The sequence below is a fragment of the Trichoderma atroviride genome, chromosome 2 (assembly GCF_020647795.1).
Source record: "Trichoderma atroviride chromosome 2, complete sequence".
NCBI lineage: Eukaryota > Fungi > Ascomycota > Sordariomycetes > Hypocreales > Hypocreaceae > Trichoderma > Trichoderma atroviride.
The window spans coordinates 4,747,726-4,763,887 of record NC_089401.1 but is presented as its reverse complement, the minus strand read 5'-3'; the positions used below and the strand labels follow the sequence as shown (position 1 = coordinate 4,763,887).

The 16,162-nt window shown below is 52.5% G+C and overlaps 6 protein-coding genes across 6 annotated transcripts; 3 read left to right on the top strand and 3 right to left on the bottom strand.

Annotated features, from left to right (window-relative positions):
• Window positions 1-824: 824 nt before the first annotated feature.
• Window positions 825-5,802, top strand: TrAtP1_004372 (uncharacterized protein; the record flags this gene model as incomplete). Its single annotated transcript, XM_066112272.1, has 4 exons — window positions 825-1,279; window positions 1,417-2,065; window positions 2,123-3,901; window positions 3,977-5,802. Exons 1-4 carry the CDS (start codon window positions 902-904, stop codon window positions 5,800-5,802), a joined length of 4,632 nt encoding a protein of 1,543 aa, XP_065968355.1. The 5' UTR covers window positions 825-901.
• A 640-nt stretch (window positions 5,803-6,442) lies between these two features.
• On the top strand, window positions 6,443-7,650 carry TrAtP1_004371 (uncharacterized protein; the record flags this gene model as incomplete). Its single annotated transcript, XM_014083270.1, has 2 exons — window positions 6,443-6,496; window positions 6,571-7,650. The coding sequence occupies 2 exons, from the start codon at window positions 6,443-6,445 to the stop codon at window positions 7,648-7,650; spliced, it is 1,134 nt and encodes a 377-aa protein (XP_013938745.1).
• Window positions 7,651-7,999: 349 nt separating this feature from the next.
• On the bottom strand, window positions 8,000-9,179 carry TrAtP1_004370 (uncharacterized protein; the record flags this gene model as incomplete). Its single annotated transcript, XM_066112271.1, has 2 exons — window positions 8,000-9,075; window positions 9,143-9,179. The coding sequence occupies 2 exons, from the start codon at window positions 9,177-9,179 to the stop codon at window positions 8,000-8,002; spliced, it is 1,113 nt and encodes a 370-aa protein (XP_065968354.1).
• Window positions 9,180-9,295: 116 nt separating this feature from the next.
• On the bottom strand, window positions 9,296-9,804 carry TrAtP1_004369 (uncharacterized protein; the record flags this gene model as incomplete). The annotated part of the gene is made up of 2 exons (XM_014083918.2): window positions 9,296-9,455; window positions 9,509-9,804. The coding sequence occupies 2 exons, from the start codon at window positions 9,802-9,804 to the stop codon at window positions 9,296-9,298; spliced, it is 456 nt and encodes a 151-aa protein (XP_013939393.2).
• TrAtP1_004368 (uncharacterized protein) lies at window positions 9,746-16,028 on the top strand. The gene is made up of 3 exons (XM_014083483.2): window positions 9,746-10,771; window positions 10,823-11,248; window positions 11,303-16,028. Exons 1-3 carry the CDS (start codon window positions 9,931-9,933, stop codon window positions 12,997-12,999), a joined length of 2,964 nt encoding a protein of 987 aa, XP_013938958.2. The 5' UTR covers window positions 9,746-9,930; the 3' UTR covers window positions 13,000-16,028.
• On the bottom strand, window positions 13,299-15,773 carry TrAtP1_004367 (uncharacterized protein; the record flags this gene model as incomplete). Its single annotated transcript, XM_014083917.2, has 1 exon — window positions 13,299-15,773. The coding sequence occupies one exon, from the start codon at window positions 15,771-15,773 to the stop codon at window positions 13,299-13,301; it is 2,475 nt and encodes an 824-aa protein (XP_013939392.1).
• Window positions 16,029-16,162: the final 134 nt, after the last annotated feature.

Below are 16,162 nucleotides of genomic sequence, written 5' to 3'. Positions count from 1 at the left end.
CTCGGTGTCGGCGGCGGTACCGGCTCCGGCACACCAGATCTGGGGGGGAGATGTAGTGAAGCTTCTCGCAGTTCTTGTCGGCGACGATGGGGCCGGAGGTGGCTCGGGTATCAGCAGCAATCTGTTTTGTTGGGGTTCGTCAGCCAGATGTACCTTTAGCTTTGTGATGTTGTGTCTTCAGGGAGGGAGAGAGGGGGAGGGGTGATTGATTATGCAGAGCAGCTGCTGCAGCAGAAGAAACAGGATCTATGCCCACTCACCACAACGCCGCCGTCGAAGATGCAGCCGACAATGGTTGTTCCTGTGCTGGTCGCCTTTGGCAGAGGCACTCCGCGGGCGTGCAGGGCCGCATTGCGGTTGTAGTTGGAGAAGTCGAAGCCCGGCATCTTGAGGCTGCTGTGGGTGCTTTTACGACCAGTCGTGCTGGTCTCGTCTGTTGCTCGTGTATACCAGGTTGCAGGAATCAACAGCCGTGGAGCATCAGTATTTACTGTGTCGTACTGTCGCACTTCAATGCTTGGTGGTTTCTCGTTTTGGTGAAGCTCGCAGGCTGAAGACGGTCGATGTTTGGTTATAGTGCCAGTAGCTGATGACGAGGCTAAAAGCTGCCTTCTGCCTTTAGGCACCTTGCTGCCAACGACTTGTGCTGGGCAAAGTCACCGCGCACTGGAATCTAGCGCACGAGGTACAAGCTCCCACCTCCAGTGCCTTATAGCGCTGCTGTTCCCCTCTATAAAAGGCCCCCCCCGGCACAGCTGGCAGCGCCACTGATTGGACAGCCGCCTCGCCTGTGGGCAGATGGAGCGCAGCTGCACGCGCCATTGGCTCAAGCTGTGCGAACCCACGTGATTCCACCCAAGAGCTCCCAAAAAGTTGGACTTCGCATGCAAGGGTCGCGAGAATGGTGCAGGCGGCGCAGTTCCCGTTGCACCTCCAATCGCTACTCTTGCACAGTCCGCTGCAGCAGAACAACCGACGCGTCTTCTCGCCTCACCGATTCTTCGCCGCGCCCTCGCCCTTCTCGCGGTCTCTGCCTCCGAATTGGGCCCCGGCAGCTCCAGGCGCAGCTTCTGCCGGCGGGAGCTCCAGCGACGACGGGACTTTGCAGCGCGGCGCCGCAGACCCATGTTCGTCTGCCAGTCGGATTGTAAACGAGATCCGGAGCTCGTCTGAGGCGACGACGACAATGGCGTTTGGATTCAACGCCTCGAACAACACCATGAATGGAGGCGCGGGAAATGTCAATGCAGGCCCTGACCTGGAAACTATTCAGACGGAGGTGAGTGGCAATATCTTTGTTGCTTGGCTGCTTGATTTGCTGCAATTTTTTTTCTTTTTGCCTTTGTTGTCTTTCTGTTGAATAGGCAACCAAAAGTGTTGATCAGACCATTGACACGCAAGTCTTTATACATGTAGGCCCTCGGCTTCCTGGCCATTGCTGGCGATGCCAAAGTGCGTCTCACTTCTCCCTGGGAGTCGCTTCCTACTCCTACCTCGTCGCTCCTAAGCGTTGCCTCAAAGAGAGGCCTGGTTGCTGCCGCCGGCCCTGACCAAGTCATCATCGCCACCACTGAGTCGATTCGAAAAGCCTTTGAGGGACCCAAAAATGGCGATTCGGATATTCGAAGCTTCGAGCCTCAGCTCAAGATCCCTATGCCTATGCGGGTGTCGCAGCTCGTGTTTACCGCCGACGAGAATTACCTGGTGCTGTCAGCGGAATCTGGTGGCGGCCTTGCCGTTTACGAGGTGCAGAGCCTTCTCCAGGGATCTTCCAATTCCGCGTTTGAGCTATCGACAAATGGGGAGGCATTGAGGTCACTGGTACCAAATCCCATGGTCCCAGAGCTCTTTGCTATTGTTACCAGTGGCGGCAACCTCCATATTGCAAACCTCCAGGAGCGGAAAATCAGCAACGCGCTGAAGAGCCAGGTTAGCTGTACTGCCTGGAGTTCAAAAGGCAAACAGCTTTGTGCCGGATTGGCTGATGGAACTATTCACCAAATGACGCCTGAGGGAGAGGGCAAGGCCGATATTCCCAAGCCTCCCAATATGGGCGACTGCCATGGTAATATCACTGGTCCTCAAGGAACGAAAAGAAGTATTCATGCTAACGACGGAATAGTATCATCACTCACCTGGCTTGAGAATAACCTCTTCCTTGCCATTCATACAACTAGCGGATCTCCTCCCTCTTCAGTCTACCACGTCATCACACGCCAAAACCCCTCGACCTTTTCGTTCCAAAAACTGATGGATCCCGTTGACCCTATTGGATCTGAGAAGATCCCCCACCATACCATACTGAGACTGAGAGACTTCCCTCCCGATCTTCAGGATCTCCTCATCGTCTCATCTACGGCAACAGCTGATATCGGTCTGCTGACTCGATCCAAAAGCGCCCTTGCAAGCGATAAGCCTGCCGAATCCATTACAGGCGTCTTTACGACTACCGAACTACTCGATGACTCTAAGCGACCCACCCTTCCGATGACTGACACCATGGATGATTCGACCCCCATCGGAATTGCCCTGGACCTATCTAGCAAGGACAAAGTCTATAAGCCCATACCGTCGGATGAGGAGCTTGAGGAATCGCCGACGCCTTTACCAGGATTCTGGGTTCTGACTCACGAAGGTGTACTCTGCTCCTGGTGGGTCATTTATACTGACTCTATCAAGAAAGGCGCCGCCTATCCGGGGTTGACAGCAGTTCAAGGTGATGCGGTCCCTATGTCAGCATCAACACCAGCCGCAGCCGCAACCGCAGCTGCAGCCTCACCTTTTGCCAGCTCACCCTCGCCCTTTTCCGCGCCCGCTTCAGCTGCTCCTTCTTTTGGGTCGTCAGCACAGCTGGGCCAAAAAGCCTCTCCATGGGGATCAGGGGGTGCGGCCGCTGCTGCTACGCCAAGTGGTGGAGCAGCTTTTGGATCAAGTACTTTTGGCTCAGCAGCACCGGCTGCTGCATTTGGAAAGTCGAGCGCCTTTGGTCAATCATCCCAGCTGGGCATGCGAGCCAGTCCTTGGGCCTCTGCTGGCGCCGGCATGGGAGCAGGAACAGGAGCGGCAGCAGCTTCCACCCCAGCTTTTGGCCAATCAGGCTTTTCTAGCTTTGCAAACAAAGCCTCTCAAAGTCCATTTGGAAGCACTGCTGCAAGCACTGCTCAACCCTCTGCGCCCGCTTCATCGGGAGGGTTCGCGGGGTTTGCCTCTCAAGGAGGATTTGCTTCTCTTGCTGGTAGCAATACTAATACTACAGGGTCTAGTGTTTTTGGTAGTGGTGGTAAGCTGGCTGGAACTGGAAGCGCATTCGGAACTGGAGGTGCGTTTGGATCTGGTTCAGAAGCTACCGCCTTCTCATCAAAGCCCTCAGGAAATGCCTTTGGTTCTACTCAAGACAAGCCAGCCGGCAGCGTTTTTGGGTCCACTCCATTCAAACTAGAAAGCTCCTTTAAGCCTGATCCATCTGTTCAAGAAGACAATAACAAAACAACTGCACCCTCTGGATCGTCAATGTTTGGATCGGCTTTTGGATCAGCCCTCAACGATGCCGAAAATAAGGTCCCAGACGAAGATATGGATACTGGCGAACCTTCCGAGTCTGCGCAAGCTGGTTCGACAACCCCGTTAGCAACACCCGCACCGTCAAGATTCGGTGCCCCGTCCTCAGCAACTGGCACAAGTTCAGTTTTCGGCCAACCAAGCAAACCTGCCGCTACACCTGGCCTTTTTGGTGCCAAAACGGATGCTCCACAAACTACTGGATCTGGATTATTTGGATCTGGAGGCACTACCCCCAAGCCAGCAACTGGCGGCTTATTTGGAGCCAAAACTGAGCCAGGCAAACCTGCATTTGGGTCTACGTCTTTTGGAAAGCCTGCGGCTGAGGCTCCTGTAAACAAAGGTGGGGACACAGACGAGACACCTCTTCCTCCAGATGCAACGAGCAAGTCATCTTATCTAATCGGTGATTCTTCAGACTCATCCGCCACATCGGCCGCTTCTAGCCCTTTCGGAAACGCCACAGCCTCCAAGCAAAGTAGCCTATTCTCTTCGGATAAAACTGCAACGGTAAAGGACAACCCCTTTGCCACAACCACGTCAAAGAATACGGCAACAAGGCCCAATCCTTTCTTGACCAGCACCAAGCCTTCGGAGGAAAAATCAACAGTAATCGAAGACGCCCCTCTACCCCCTGATCCAACCAAGGCAAGCATTTTCTCCAAAGTAGCACCTTCGGCATCACCGGCGAGCTTCGCGCTCCCTACATCCAAGAACGGAGCTCCTATTCCAGAGTCCGAAGACGACGAGGATGAAGAGGATGAGGAAGAAGAGCAAGAGGAAGAGGAAGAAGAGCAAGAAGAAGAGGAGGAGGAGGAGGAGGAAGAAGAAGAAGAAGAAGAAGAAGAAGAAGAGAGCGAATTAGATGACAATGCATCTGAGGGTAGCGGCATTGATGTAGCTGAAGACCTCAGCCCTACACACACTCCCGAACAGCAACGATCACGACCACTCTTTGGGGAGCTCAGCCAGAGCGCATCCGGGGGCACCCCAAGCGTTCGAGTACCCGGCTCTTTGCAAGGCGGAGTGGGAAACCGCGCAGCGGGCGTGGCTTCTCAGGCACTGGGTGCTAAGCGTTCGCAGCTCGTTGCGTCAACTACTGCGGGCAAGGTCAAGACTGCCACTGAAGACTCATTCGTTAAGCAGTCAAGAAAATTGCGAGAGCGACAACAGGCCGAAGAGGGTCGAGTATTAATTGATGAAGAGGATGAAAGCGTACAAAGACTCCTCGCATCCGAGGTTGAAGGCAAACTAGTACTGGATGAATTCATTGCTCATTCAAATGTTGCTCCTCCAGCCCAGGAGAGCATTCCTGCGCAGGTCGAGGCTGTTTACCGAGATATCAACTCAATGATTGATACCCTTGGACTCAATGCTCGGTCTGTAAGGGCCTTTACAAAGGGTCATACCGATAACCGCATTCCAGATGGAAGAACGCCCGACGACCTCGAAGATCCAGACGATTGGGTTCTATGTGAAATTGGTGACCTTGGGGAGATTCTCGAGATTGAGCTTATGGGCGACTTGGACGATGGCCGAGTACAGGACTTGAGCGATAAACTCGAGGCCTGCCAAGACCTAGCCAGGGACATGCACCGGCTCCGAGCCAAGCAGGAGGATCTGAAGAGGATTATCATGACGAGAGTAGATCCAAATCAGGCCGATGCTGCGCGGTCGCTCCCTCTTAGTGCAGAACAGCAAGCACAGCAGAATGACCTGAGGCGGGAGTACACCAAATTCTCAAAGCTTCTCGCCGAAGCAGAGGAGGCATTGACTCTTCTCAAAACCCGCATGGCGTCGATCTCAAGCGCCTCGGGCAGGGGATCCACAAACGTTCCTACTGTGGAAGCTGTGATGAAGACAATCACCAAAATGACGAGCATGGTAGAGAAGCGCAGTGGAGATGTCGATGTTTTGGAAACACAGCTGCGAAGGATGCGACTAGAGTCTCCTAGTAGGGATGGGTCTCCTTTCCGAACGTCGCAGGCAAGGAGGAGCTTACTCGCTCCAGATGCGACACCATCTCGCAACTTCCGCCAGAGCTTTTCTGGTAGTCTATCCGGGAGTGTCATGTCTTTGTCCGGTTCGATGCATACACCGCGGAAGAAGGTCAGCGGTTTCAGCAGGGAGGAGAAAGGAGATCTCATGGATAAGAGAACCAAGCGGCAGGCGGTGCTTTCCAGATTGAAAGACAGCGTGCAGAAGAAGGGTGTCAGTGTATGGAATATGGAAGATATCGAGTAAGAGAAACGAGAGAGAAAAGAGCGAAAATGAATACCAATAAAAAAGGGATTGGAGGGAATAGCCACTACCGATGTAGTGGTGACGCTTGATATGGAGTGTGAACATTTGGGTTAATTCAAACGGTTTATCAGGTTAGATAGCATGACATGGAAGCTTGACTTTGGTATAGCTAAAGCAATGTATTATGGGTTATGAATTTTGCACATATAAACAGCGATATTGGCGTTTGCGATTTGACTATGTGTACATCAGGTACGAAGACGCTCTCTACTGTGAATTTTTGGTTTTTAGTGAGACTATACATGGCTTTATCGCTAGCTGAAAAGACCAGAGAGTAAGGAAATCAATGACTTTAGCAAATGGATGATATTGATAAAGAGTAGCAGTATCTATCTATCTAGGTAAGTTAACTTGCTTGAAGCTCTGTCCAGCCATCGCAAATGATGTAATAAAAGGCACTAACCCAAGAAAAGCCAAGTGCGGACTGCTTCCTTCACCTTGGCTCACCGCGGCGGGGCTCGCGCTTCTGCTATCTATCGCCAATTCGTTATCGCATCCAAAAAATTTCCCTGGGATCACTTCAGTAGAAGCACCTCTTGCGATTGCACAACTCCCTCCCAATTCCCTCGACACATACAAAATGGCGCCTTCACGACATGCTGCTCCCAGTGCGGAGGAGCACTTGCGCCGAAACGTAAGAAATGCTTTTGCTGCTAGCTTTTTTTCATTTCATGAGCTGTTGCTAATATCTTTTTTTTTTTTTTCTAGACCGTTGGCATCAACAAAGAGACAGTCTCCAACGTCTCCTCCACAGATTTCCCCGGCCACTTCCCCGGCGAAGACCACGCCTTCTCCATCGAGCACTTCCAATCCGCCTTTTCCATCCAGTTCCACCGCAACGAGGCCAACGACGCTTCCTTCTCGCTCATCGGCATCGACGCCTCGCTCGCAAACGCCTTTCGCCGCATCCTCATCGCCGAGATCCCAACCCTCGCCATCGAAGACGTCTTTATAGAGAACAACACCTCCGTCATCCAGGATGAGGTCCTCGCGCATAGACTAGGCCTCGTACCCTTCAACGGCGGCCGCGAGGGCATACACAACTTCCTAAAGTGGTACAAGAAGCCGGCCGCCGGCGAGGACCAGTACGCAAACAGCTTCGACTGGAACACGGTGCGCCTCGAGCTCAACGTCACATGCACCGTCAACCAGGACGCCGCGCCGACGGAAAACGACCCGCTCAAGGCGTACCACCACGCGCACGTCTACGCAAGGGACATTGTCTTTGCGCCGACGGGCAGGCAGGCCGAGTATTTCAGCGGCGAAAACGCCATCCGGCCCGTCAACCCAGACATCCTTATAGCCAAGCTGCGGCCCAAGCAGACCATCAACCTGGCCATGCACATGCACAAGGGCATCGGCGCAGACCACTCCAAGTTCTCGCCCGTCGCCACCGCCTCCTACCGCCTGCTGCCGCTCATCCACATCACCCGGCCCATCCTCGGCGCCGACGCCGAAAAGTTCCAAAAGTGCTTCCCCGAGGGCGTCATTGGCCTCGAACCAGTCACGAGGGAGGACGTCAGCAAGGCCGGCAGCGGCTACGAGGGCCACCTGGGCGAGGTCAAGGCCGTGGTCAAGGATTCGATGAAGGACACGGTCAGCAGAGAGGCGCTGCGCCATGCCGAGTTTGAGGGCAAGGTGAAGCTCGGCCGGAGGAGAGACCACTTCATCTTTTCGATTGAGAGCACGGGCCAGTGGGATAGCGACGAGCTGTTCCTCGAGTCGGTGAAGCATTTGAAGCTAAAGTGCAAAAAGCTGGAGCAGCAGGTGATTAACATGGTTCAGTGATTTTTGTCTTGTTTTTGGTTCAAGGCGTTTTGTATATAAATCGGGGGGGGGGGGGGCATGGTAATAGCTGCATTCTACATATATTTTTTGACGCATTCTTGCGGTGTTTGTCTCTCATGAGCAATAAATAAAGTAAAAAAGAATAAAAGATCTAGGATCCATCTGTTTATTTGCTATTTGCTTTGTTTTCTTTTGATTTCTGCGCCCATGTACAAAGATGCAATGATATGGCCCATCATGTCTCCAACGCCAGGAAAATGCCCAAGAGGATAAGAACCCACTCCGTAAATAAAACACCCAAAGTGTCGTAAAAGAAAAAAAAGTCGTGATAGATAATGACCAGCTCCTCTTAAGAGCTCTCCCTCTTGAATCGGAAATAAAAGTTGAACTCAAGAGGAAACGCAGGATCCGTAACCACAACCTCCTGTCCATTCTCGAGCCCAAGGTCTTTGAGAGACTTGCTCAGGTTCGGTCTGGTCTGCTCCTCCAAGCTTTGCGGTACCTGCATGTACAGCGTCTTTCCCTCTGCGCGTATGGATGGTTTCTTAAGCTGAGCCTCGGGACGAATGGCCAAAGAATCCAACAAGTCTTGGAGCGTCATATTGGGATCGGCTTCCAAGGGGCGAGCTTCTCGGCCACAAACGGGGCAGTCATCTTTCTTCTCATGCTTAAACGTGTAGGTGTATATGCTGTCGTTACCAGAATACATCATGTAGTTGTTCTCAAAGCCCAAGCATGGCGCCGAGTTGGTAGCAATCTTGAATGCCTCATTACAGCAGGCAGCGGCAATGATGGCGTTTGTTGAAGCAATGGCCGGGATAATGTTCTTGATTGTTCCCTGCGTAAGTGAGTATGTAATTCCTGGGATGTTAAACTCCTCTGCGCGCTTGAGGGCCTTTTGGTAGATCCATGTGACGTGCTCAGGGTCGTCCTTGTCGAGCTTCGGAAAGGGCTTCTCTTCTTCCCAGGCAATGACATGGGCCCATTCGACGCAATGCTCCGGCTGTCGCGGAATAGATGCAATGGTGCAAAGAGGAACAGCAGCTCTGGGAGCGTGCATGTCGAGTTGACACTCTATACATGAAGTGATTGAGGGGAGGATAACTCGCGCCTGTCCCTTGAAGCCCTCAGTGCCGCCGTCGATCAACGGTTTGATTCCATCGGGATCCTCTGCCTCTTCAGCGATGGAGACGAGCATAGCATTGATCCATCGTCGAGCTTCGATGCTGTCCAGGCCGCAAATAACGAGCTGAAACTGCTTGTAAAACTCCTCGTCAAAGTCTTGGATCCGGTTATTGTGAGCGGTGATTTTGACGCCCTTGACTCTTTGCTCGACGAATTTCGCCGCCACCTCGGCCTTGAACTTGCCCACGTCTGACTTTCGGAAGAGGAATTGTCGGTTCAGATTGGAAATGTCGATGGTGTCTTATCCGTCGTGCGATCCGCGTTAGCTCGAGTGACAGTCAACGACGTGTGCATCGATTCGCCTCACCCATATCAATTACATGGATATCCTTGAACTTGGACATGGCCAAATTCTTCAGAATCTCGCATCCTAGACCGCCTGCGCCACTGCAGCCGCCGTCAGCCTGAAGCAAGGAATATCCGTGCGAGGTAGGACAAACATCACCCTAGGCATGCCTGGTTAGCCAAACGTCTGCTTCTGCTCCTGCTTCCACTCTGCTTCGCTCGCTTGTGCTACATACAAGATCTTGAACTTCTCAAACTGTGCTAGAAACTCCTCTTCCACGGCCATCGGATCCGTCATGGGGCCCGGGTTGCGTCTGATCTGGTCGAGATACTTCCTGCATGCCTGTCAGCTCGGCGCATGGCGCATCACCGGGTCTCGGGCACTGACCATCGTATCGTCTCGCTGTCGGCAGCAATGTCCGCCGCCCTCTGGGTTTCGACACTCATGGTAAAGCAAATGGCGATCGACTCGGGATTAAAGTGAAAAACAAGAAACGGAGAGAGGCGTGTCAGGCTCGCAGGTGGTTTGGGGGAAGCATTAGTGCAGGATGACGGCAAGCTGTAGCTGTTAGGTAAGGTGGGAGCTGCCTTGGCCGCGGCTCGGTGAGGCTCGGTGAGGTCAGGTGAAGGTGGGGTCTCGGGCTTCCAATCGGCCAGAGCTCTTTGATCTTTCTCAGCCGCCATCGTCTTTTCACCTGTCCAGCTGATGTCGCGACATTTTCTTTTTTGCCAGTAACTTGGTTTGCGTGCTCCGTAGATGTCGCTATCAAACGTCTTCTACGGCTGTCTCACACAGGCAAGGTAGCAGCCATGGACGAGCTACTGACCCCAGTCAGCACCACATACCTAACGCCCCGAAAGGACTCTCAACCGCTGCTATCTGAAGTTGGCTCGACTAAGAAGGTGGTCCAAGTCTTACCGACATCGCAGGTGGATTCACCTGACGGAGCGTTGGAGCTTCTTCGAAATCAGCCAGACTACGATTCGCTCATCCAGGTTCTGAAATATCTAACACAGCATGAGAAGCGGCCAGACAGTTTCCATGTCCACGAGCCTGGCCCCAAAAGCGCGGCCATCATTCACGTCTTGGTGACGGAGATTACCTCAAATTACTGGACGCTGCTGAAAGAAGGTGGACAGGACGATGGCGCCGAGGACGCTTACAACGACGCACAGCTATTTACGAAATGCTTACAAAGTGTTGCCGGGCTGAACGCCGTTCTTACTCACCTCAGAGCTCTCATTCAAGAGCACAAGCTAGGGAGTAAAGATTCTACGCGGCCAGACCTAGTGCTTCACATCGGCATCTTCCTCGATCTACTGGCATCAGCTTTAGACGGCGATGATGCTATCCGGACCTTATGGACAGCTTCAGCGGGACGACTCAGCTCCGAGACTTCAAAGAAAGTACAATCTCAGGCACTGCTCTCTTTGCTCACCAGTGGCCGCATAATATCTACAGCTGCCGAAGCAATTGGGATTGTTGGATCAGAAACCATTCGCGCCAGCGCAATATGGATAACCGACGGAACCAAATATTCGCAATGGGTAGCCTTTAATTTAGTACTCTGGGCTAGACAAACAAAAAGCGAAAGCGAATTGCATTTCTGCTCAGACCTCTTCCAGCGAGGAATGTCACTGGGCTATTCAGGTATTTTTTTTCCCAGTGTCATTATCACGACTCATCGCTTACTCGTCATAGAATCACTCGTGAAGACGGTCATCGACGGTCTTCTTCTCCTCAAAGGAAATAATCCAGGTGACTTTGCCAAAGTGTGCCTCTCCCACCCCCATAGCGCCAAAAAGACTATAAATACACTGCTACAATATCTTGCCCAACACCTCAATGGGCTAGACTTGGACGAGCCGTCTTCAAAAACAGTCATCTCTGCCGCTGCTGGCATCATCGACGCACTCATCAAGGGCAACGAGACTCTCTATAATCATCTCGTTGCTTGGTGCACTTCATCTTCTGGCGCTGGCCTGGGTGACTCTATAGGCATTAGGAGGGCTGTTCTTGCAGTTCTAGCTCAAAACAAAGATGGCATCACGACCGTATTCGAAAAGAGCTTGTCTCAGTTTGGAGATCAGCTATACATCAAACACGCAGCCATACTGCAACAAAATGGTATAAACACTTTCAAATAGCCAAGATTTTGGATGCATACTAATCTCTCGTCAGTTCACACGGAGGTGCTGCTTCTCAGTGCCGGTTACATCTCCAGGCTGTCTCCTATCAAACTGAGAATCATTGTGAGATCGGGTTCATACTTGTCTGCAATCTCAAATCGGATAGCTTCCACTCAGGCCAGAGCTCGTTTCTTGGGTTTAGTAGTTGGAGAATCCCTCTCAACTCTCATGGACGATAAGTCTCAAAAGCTCGATTTTCACATGGACGAAACGGAAACCGAAGAAGCTAAATGGTTAAAATCTCTTACAAGTGTTTTTGACGAAGTCGGATCCATCGAGCCCATCCTCAAGACAGAAACTTCAGGACTACCAGTACGGAAAGAGAATAGACCACCTCAAAAACGAATCCAAAAACAAAAGCCCAAACCAAAATCGAAACCAGAACCCAGCATCTCAACTATCAAGCCTATAGCCATCATTGAAGAAATAGACTCCTCGGACGACAATGAAGAAGACCTCGTTCCATATGCCAAACACTCCGACCCAGAAGACTCCGACGATGACGCTACATTGGTTCAGCGCAACAAACCAAAGGCTCCAGTCTATATCCGAGATCTCATCTTATATCTTCGCGACACCGAATCATACGACAAGCAGAAACTGGCCCTACAGAACGCACCCGTCTTAATTCGGCGAAAGGCCAATTTCGGCACGGAAGTGAGTTCACACGCAGAGGAACTCGCCGGTCTATTCGTCGGGCTCCAGGATAAATTCGACATTGAAGAATTCAACGATTTGAAACTGCAGGGCATGATGGCCTTGATCGTCGCTCAGCCAAAAGCCATGGCCCCGTGGTTCTCACGCACTTTCTTCGAAGGCGATTACTCCCTGTCGCAGCGAACGCAGGTTCTCATTGCCATTGGACTGTCAGCCAGAGAGCTCGCCGGGTTTGACACCTCTGAATACCAGTCCAGTGCATCTTTCCCTTCAAAAAGACTGCCAGAGAAGATTGAACAGCTCTACCTAAACTCAACAACCAAACAAAGCGAAGCCAATCCTTCATCCCAGCTCAAGGCCTTACCCTCAACAGCACTAGACACAATAACGCAATCCCTCACATCCTCTTTTCTAGAGCCACTAGCCGCAAAGGCAGCCGACGCGACCACCGGCCCAGACATTCTCAAACTCCAAACCTTTACAAGCCGCTACAAGTCAAAGTCGAAAGCAAAGCCCCGAGTCCGCTCAATCCCAAACACCACCGCCGCCCTCATCGCCGAATCCTTCTTCTACCCCCTCACCGCCCACTTCCAAGTCGCCCTCCGATCCTCCAAACCCCTCATCCTCAACCCGGCCCTACTAGCACTCTACCTCCAAACCTTGGGCGTCATCATACACGCAGCAGGGCCTTCAACGCTCTCGCTCCCCCAACTCACCTCCGAACTGTGGAATCTGCTCCTGGCCGTGAGAACACATACCCAGGACGACATGGGCGCTCTCAAAGGCTGGCTCGTCGCCATGGCGTCGCTGCTGGAGGTCAATGATGGCGATATGCGGCGATTGTGCGAAACCCAAGGGCGGGAAGTCGTGGAGACGCGAGAATGGGCTTCGTCTGTGTTTGGAAGGATAAGAGGCGAGGACGGAGGAGAAGAGAACGAGGTCAAGATGCTCTCAGCGGGTGTTTTGATTAAGCTTGGAGAGGCGATTGAGAAATACCAGGCTCTATTATTGGGCAATATGATTGGTTTCTGATGAAAGGGTGCAAATATACGATGAGAGCACGCATTGCATTAGCGAGATGCAACAAGATATACATCAAGACTTTAGCATGGAACGTTTAGTGTGGTATCTTTCATGAAATTTCCAATTGCAGCAAAGGAATACGCTTTTTTTGTTCAACCGTAAAGCAAATAAGTACCATCTAATATACATCCTTCCAAAAGGGTAAATAAATCATGTCTCTAGCATACAATTACTTTTCTTGTTTTGTTTCCTTATTTCTCTCTTCTTCGAGGGAAATCGATTGGTTGCATCACCATACACCATGAACCTCAAATCGCACCTCCATCTGGATCTAGCGAATAGTGTATACTCTTTCTTCTAACCGGCAGGGTAGAGATGTACGAGTTGACATAGGTCAAATGATCTCCAAGGCTCATGGCCATGCGCCGTAGCTCTTTTCGTATCTCTTCGGGCGAAGCTTGGCCAAGCATGACTTTTGACGAAGGTGTTGCCGGGAGAGGCGGGAGAGATGAATCGAGGTTGCGCAAGGGTGGCCGGGGACGCTGCACAGGAGGAGACTGGCTATGCGGAGACCGACTGCGCGGAGAGTAGTCTCGCAACGATGGCGGATACTGCGGTGTGCTTGGAGCGGGAGTTGGCTCTGGTGGCAGTTCGGGGTCCATGTCAGCAAAGTCGCTCAGAGAATATGGTCGACCTTCACTGAACGCTGAGACATTGCTCTCTCTGCTGATGTGGGATTCGTCGTGTTTTGATCCTTCATCCAAGGAGAGATCTGGGATGCTTGCAAGCACGTGCGAGTATTCGGAGTCATCTGAAATGTAGATGGACGGCTCGCGGTTTGTAGCATTCATCACATAGAGCGAGGCATGTTTTTCCAGCTCAAAAGGATTGGTACCACCAATCTCTGAACCGCTAATGGAACCAACATCTGAATAGGATGTGGAGGGCCGGGTCAAGTCTGTTGATGAATCGGCGAAGCTCATATCGAGATCTATCAAGCTGCCAACTGAAGCTCGATGGTCAACTGAAGGGGTCGGCGCAAGTTCGCCGAAACTAGAAGAGTGCTGATACGGTTCGGTAGTGTGATGAAGAAGTGAGGGCCGGTCATCATCAGGTGGGGGGAGCGTGGTAGTGAGCGGCGGGAACTTGAATTCCTCCGGATTTATTGTCGCAGGAGCCGCCATTGAAGGAAATTTCCAGTCCTGAGTGCGCCTGTTATCTTTGAGGTCAATTGGGTCGCTCATTGGCGCCCTGGAGAAGCTCGTATCATCAAAGTCGTAGTCAAACGACGCTTGTGAGTCGCTGGGCTTGATGGTGTCCATGTCGACATACTGCGAGAGCTCTCCGCCGTGCAGCGATACATCCAGATCAATTAATGATTCCCGTACGTCAGAAGGCTGTGAAGCCTCGTCTCGAAGGGGAAGATCTGATATAGGGGCCTGGAAAAGCTGACTATAGTATGCTCTGGAATTTTCTTCATACGTTGATATGGTATTAGGGTCAAAAATCTTTTCCAGAGGTGCCTTGACCGACGGCAGGTGTGGTGGCGGCCTTCTCCGCGACTTGGGCTTCTGTGGACGCGAAGTCTCATCATAGCCCTCTGGGCTGAAATCCACCTTTGATCCGTACACGTCGTAGACGTCCTGGGCATCTCCCTGGTCCAAGACCTGCTGGTCAAATGCTGCGGTTGTGCTAAAGTTCCACTCGTCATTGGAGATTGCAATTTGGAGATCAGCCAGGCCTTGGGCGCCACCAGCAGAGAAGAGCGACCTGCGATCTCCTCCTTGTGCCTCCCAAAGTTTGAAGGCTCGGACAAGATGGACAAGTGAAGACGTTGGATGCGATTCCTCCGTATTACGGACATATCTATGGAGCTGCACCTGCTCAATCGTCGGTCGTTTTGCAACATCGTGCTGAAGGCAATACGAGACCAAATCTCTCAAGCCCGCCGAATACTGGTCGCCCTCCAGCCGAGGCGTGTGGTGTTTTAGATGCGAGCCCAATCTCGAAAAGTCAATCCCAGCGGTGACGTTGGGCGGCAAGCCAGACGCAATTTCATACACCATGGCGCCAAACGCCCATATATCGACCTCGGTCCCATAAGACGCCTCCTTATCAAACAATTCCGGCGCCATCCAATGCGGAGTCCCAATAAATGTCGACCGTTTGTCAAACTTTGTTTCAATAACGCCCGCAACGCCAAAATCACACAGCTGAACATTGCCCGTCTCGGTAATGAGCACGTTGGCGCACTTGAGATCGCGATGGATGATGCCCTGGCCGTGAACCCAGTGAATGGCCTCGGCCACCTCGCGCACAATGGGAATGATCCATTTCTCCAGCAGCCCACCGGGAGCCGTTGGGCGCATCAGAGTCGCAACGCTGCCGCCGGCGCAGTACTCCGTCACCATCCACATGGACTGTCCGACGGGCAGGGCCTCGATGACATGGTTGATGTTCCTGGCCCCGCTGTCGCTCAGCAGCTGCAGGGCGTTGATCTCCTTGAGCAGGTCGGTGTAAGTGTCGGCCAGCTTGGGGTTGACAGTGTCGCTCTCCTCGATGTCGATGATCTTGACGGCAACCAGCTGGCCGGTCCCGATGGCCGTCGCCCTATACACCCGCCCAAAGCTGCCCTTGCCAACGAGCTCTTGAAGCTCATACTGCGGGGCTTGCTTGCCGGCCTTGGAGCAGCTCTCGACGACGGCATTCTGCATCTTCTTTGCATCTTCCAGCGCCTTCTGCTTGGTGCCGGACACGTCGGGCCATCTTACTTGGAGCGACATGTTGCAGGCGAGGCCCACTTGGGCCTTGGATGAGGGTGTCGATCTCCAGGAAGCGCAGGATTTGGCATGGATGGATTTCTGGCGGCCGGGCACGGATCTCGCATTGATCTCAAACACACGCTGCTCACTCGTCGCGATGTTCCACGCGCGCTGCAGCCATCCTTCTCCGGGTCCCCCAGCCGCAGATGACAATGACAGAGCAGAAACGGACGAGATGACAAGATCAAGTCTCGAGAGATGCCCGACAGGCCCAAGGGAGCGGGTGTGAGGCGCAGTTCTGACGCGGAGTTTAGCCGCGGGCAACCACAGCCATTCGTTTGCTGGCGCAACGCGACTACCGGTTTTAGCAGTTTTAGCAGTTTTAGCAGCTTTAGCAGCTTTAGCACGGA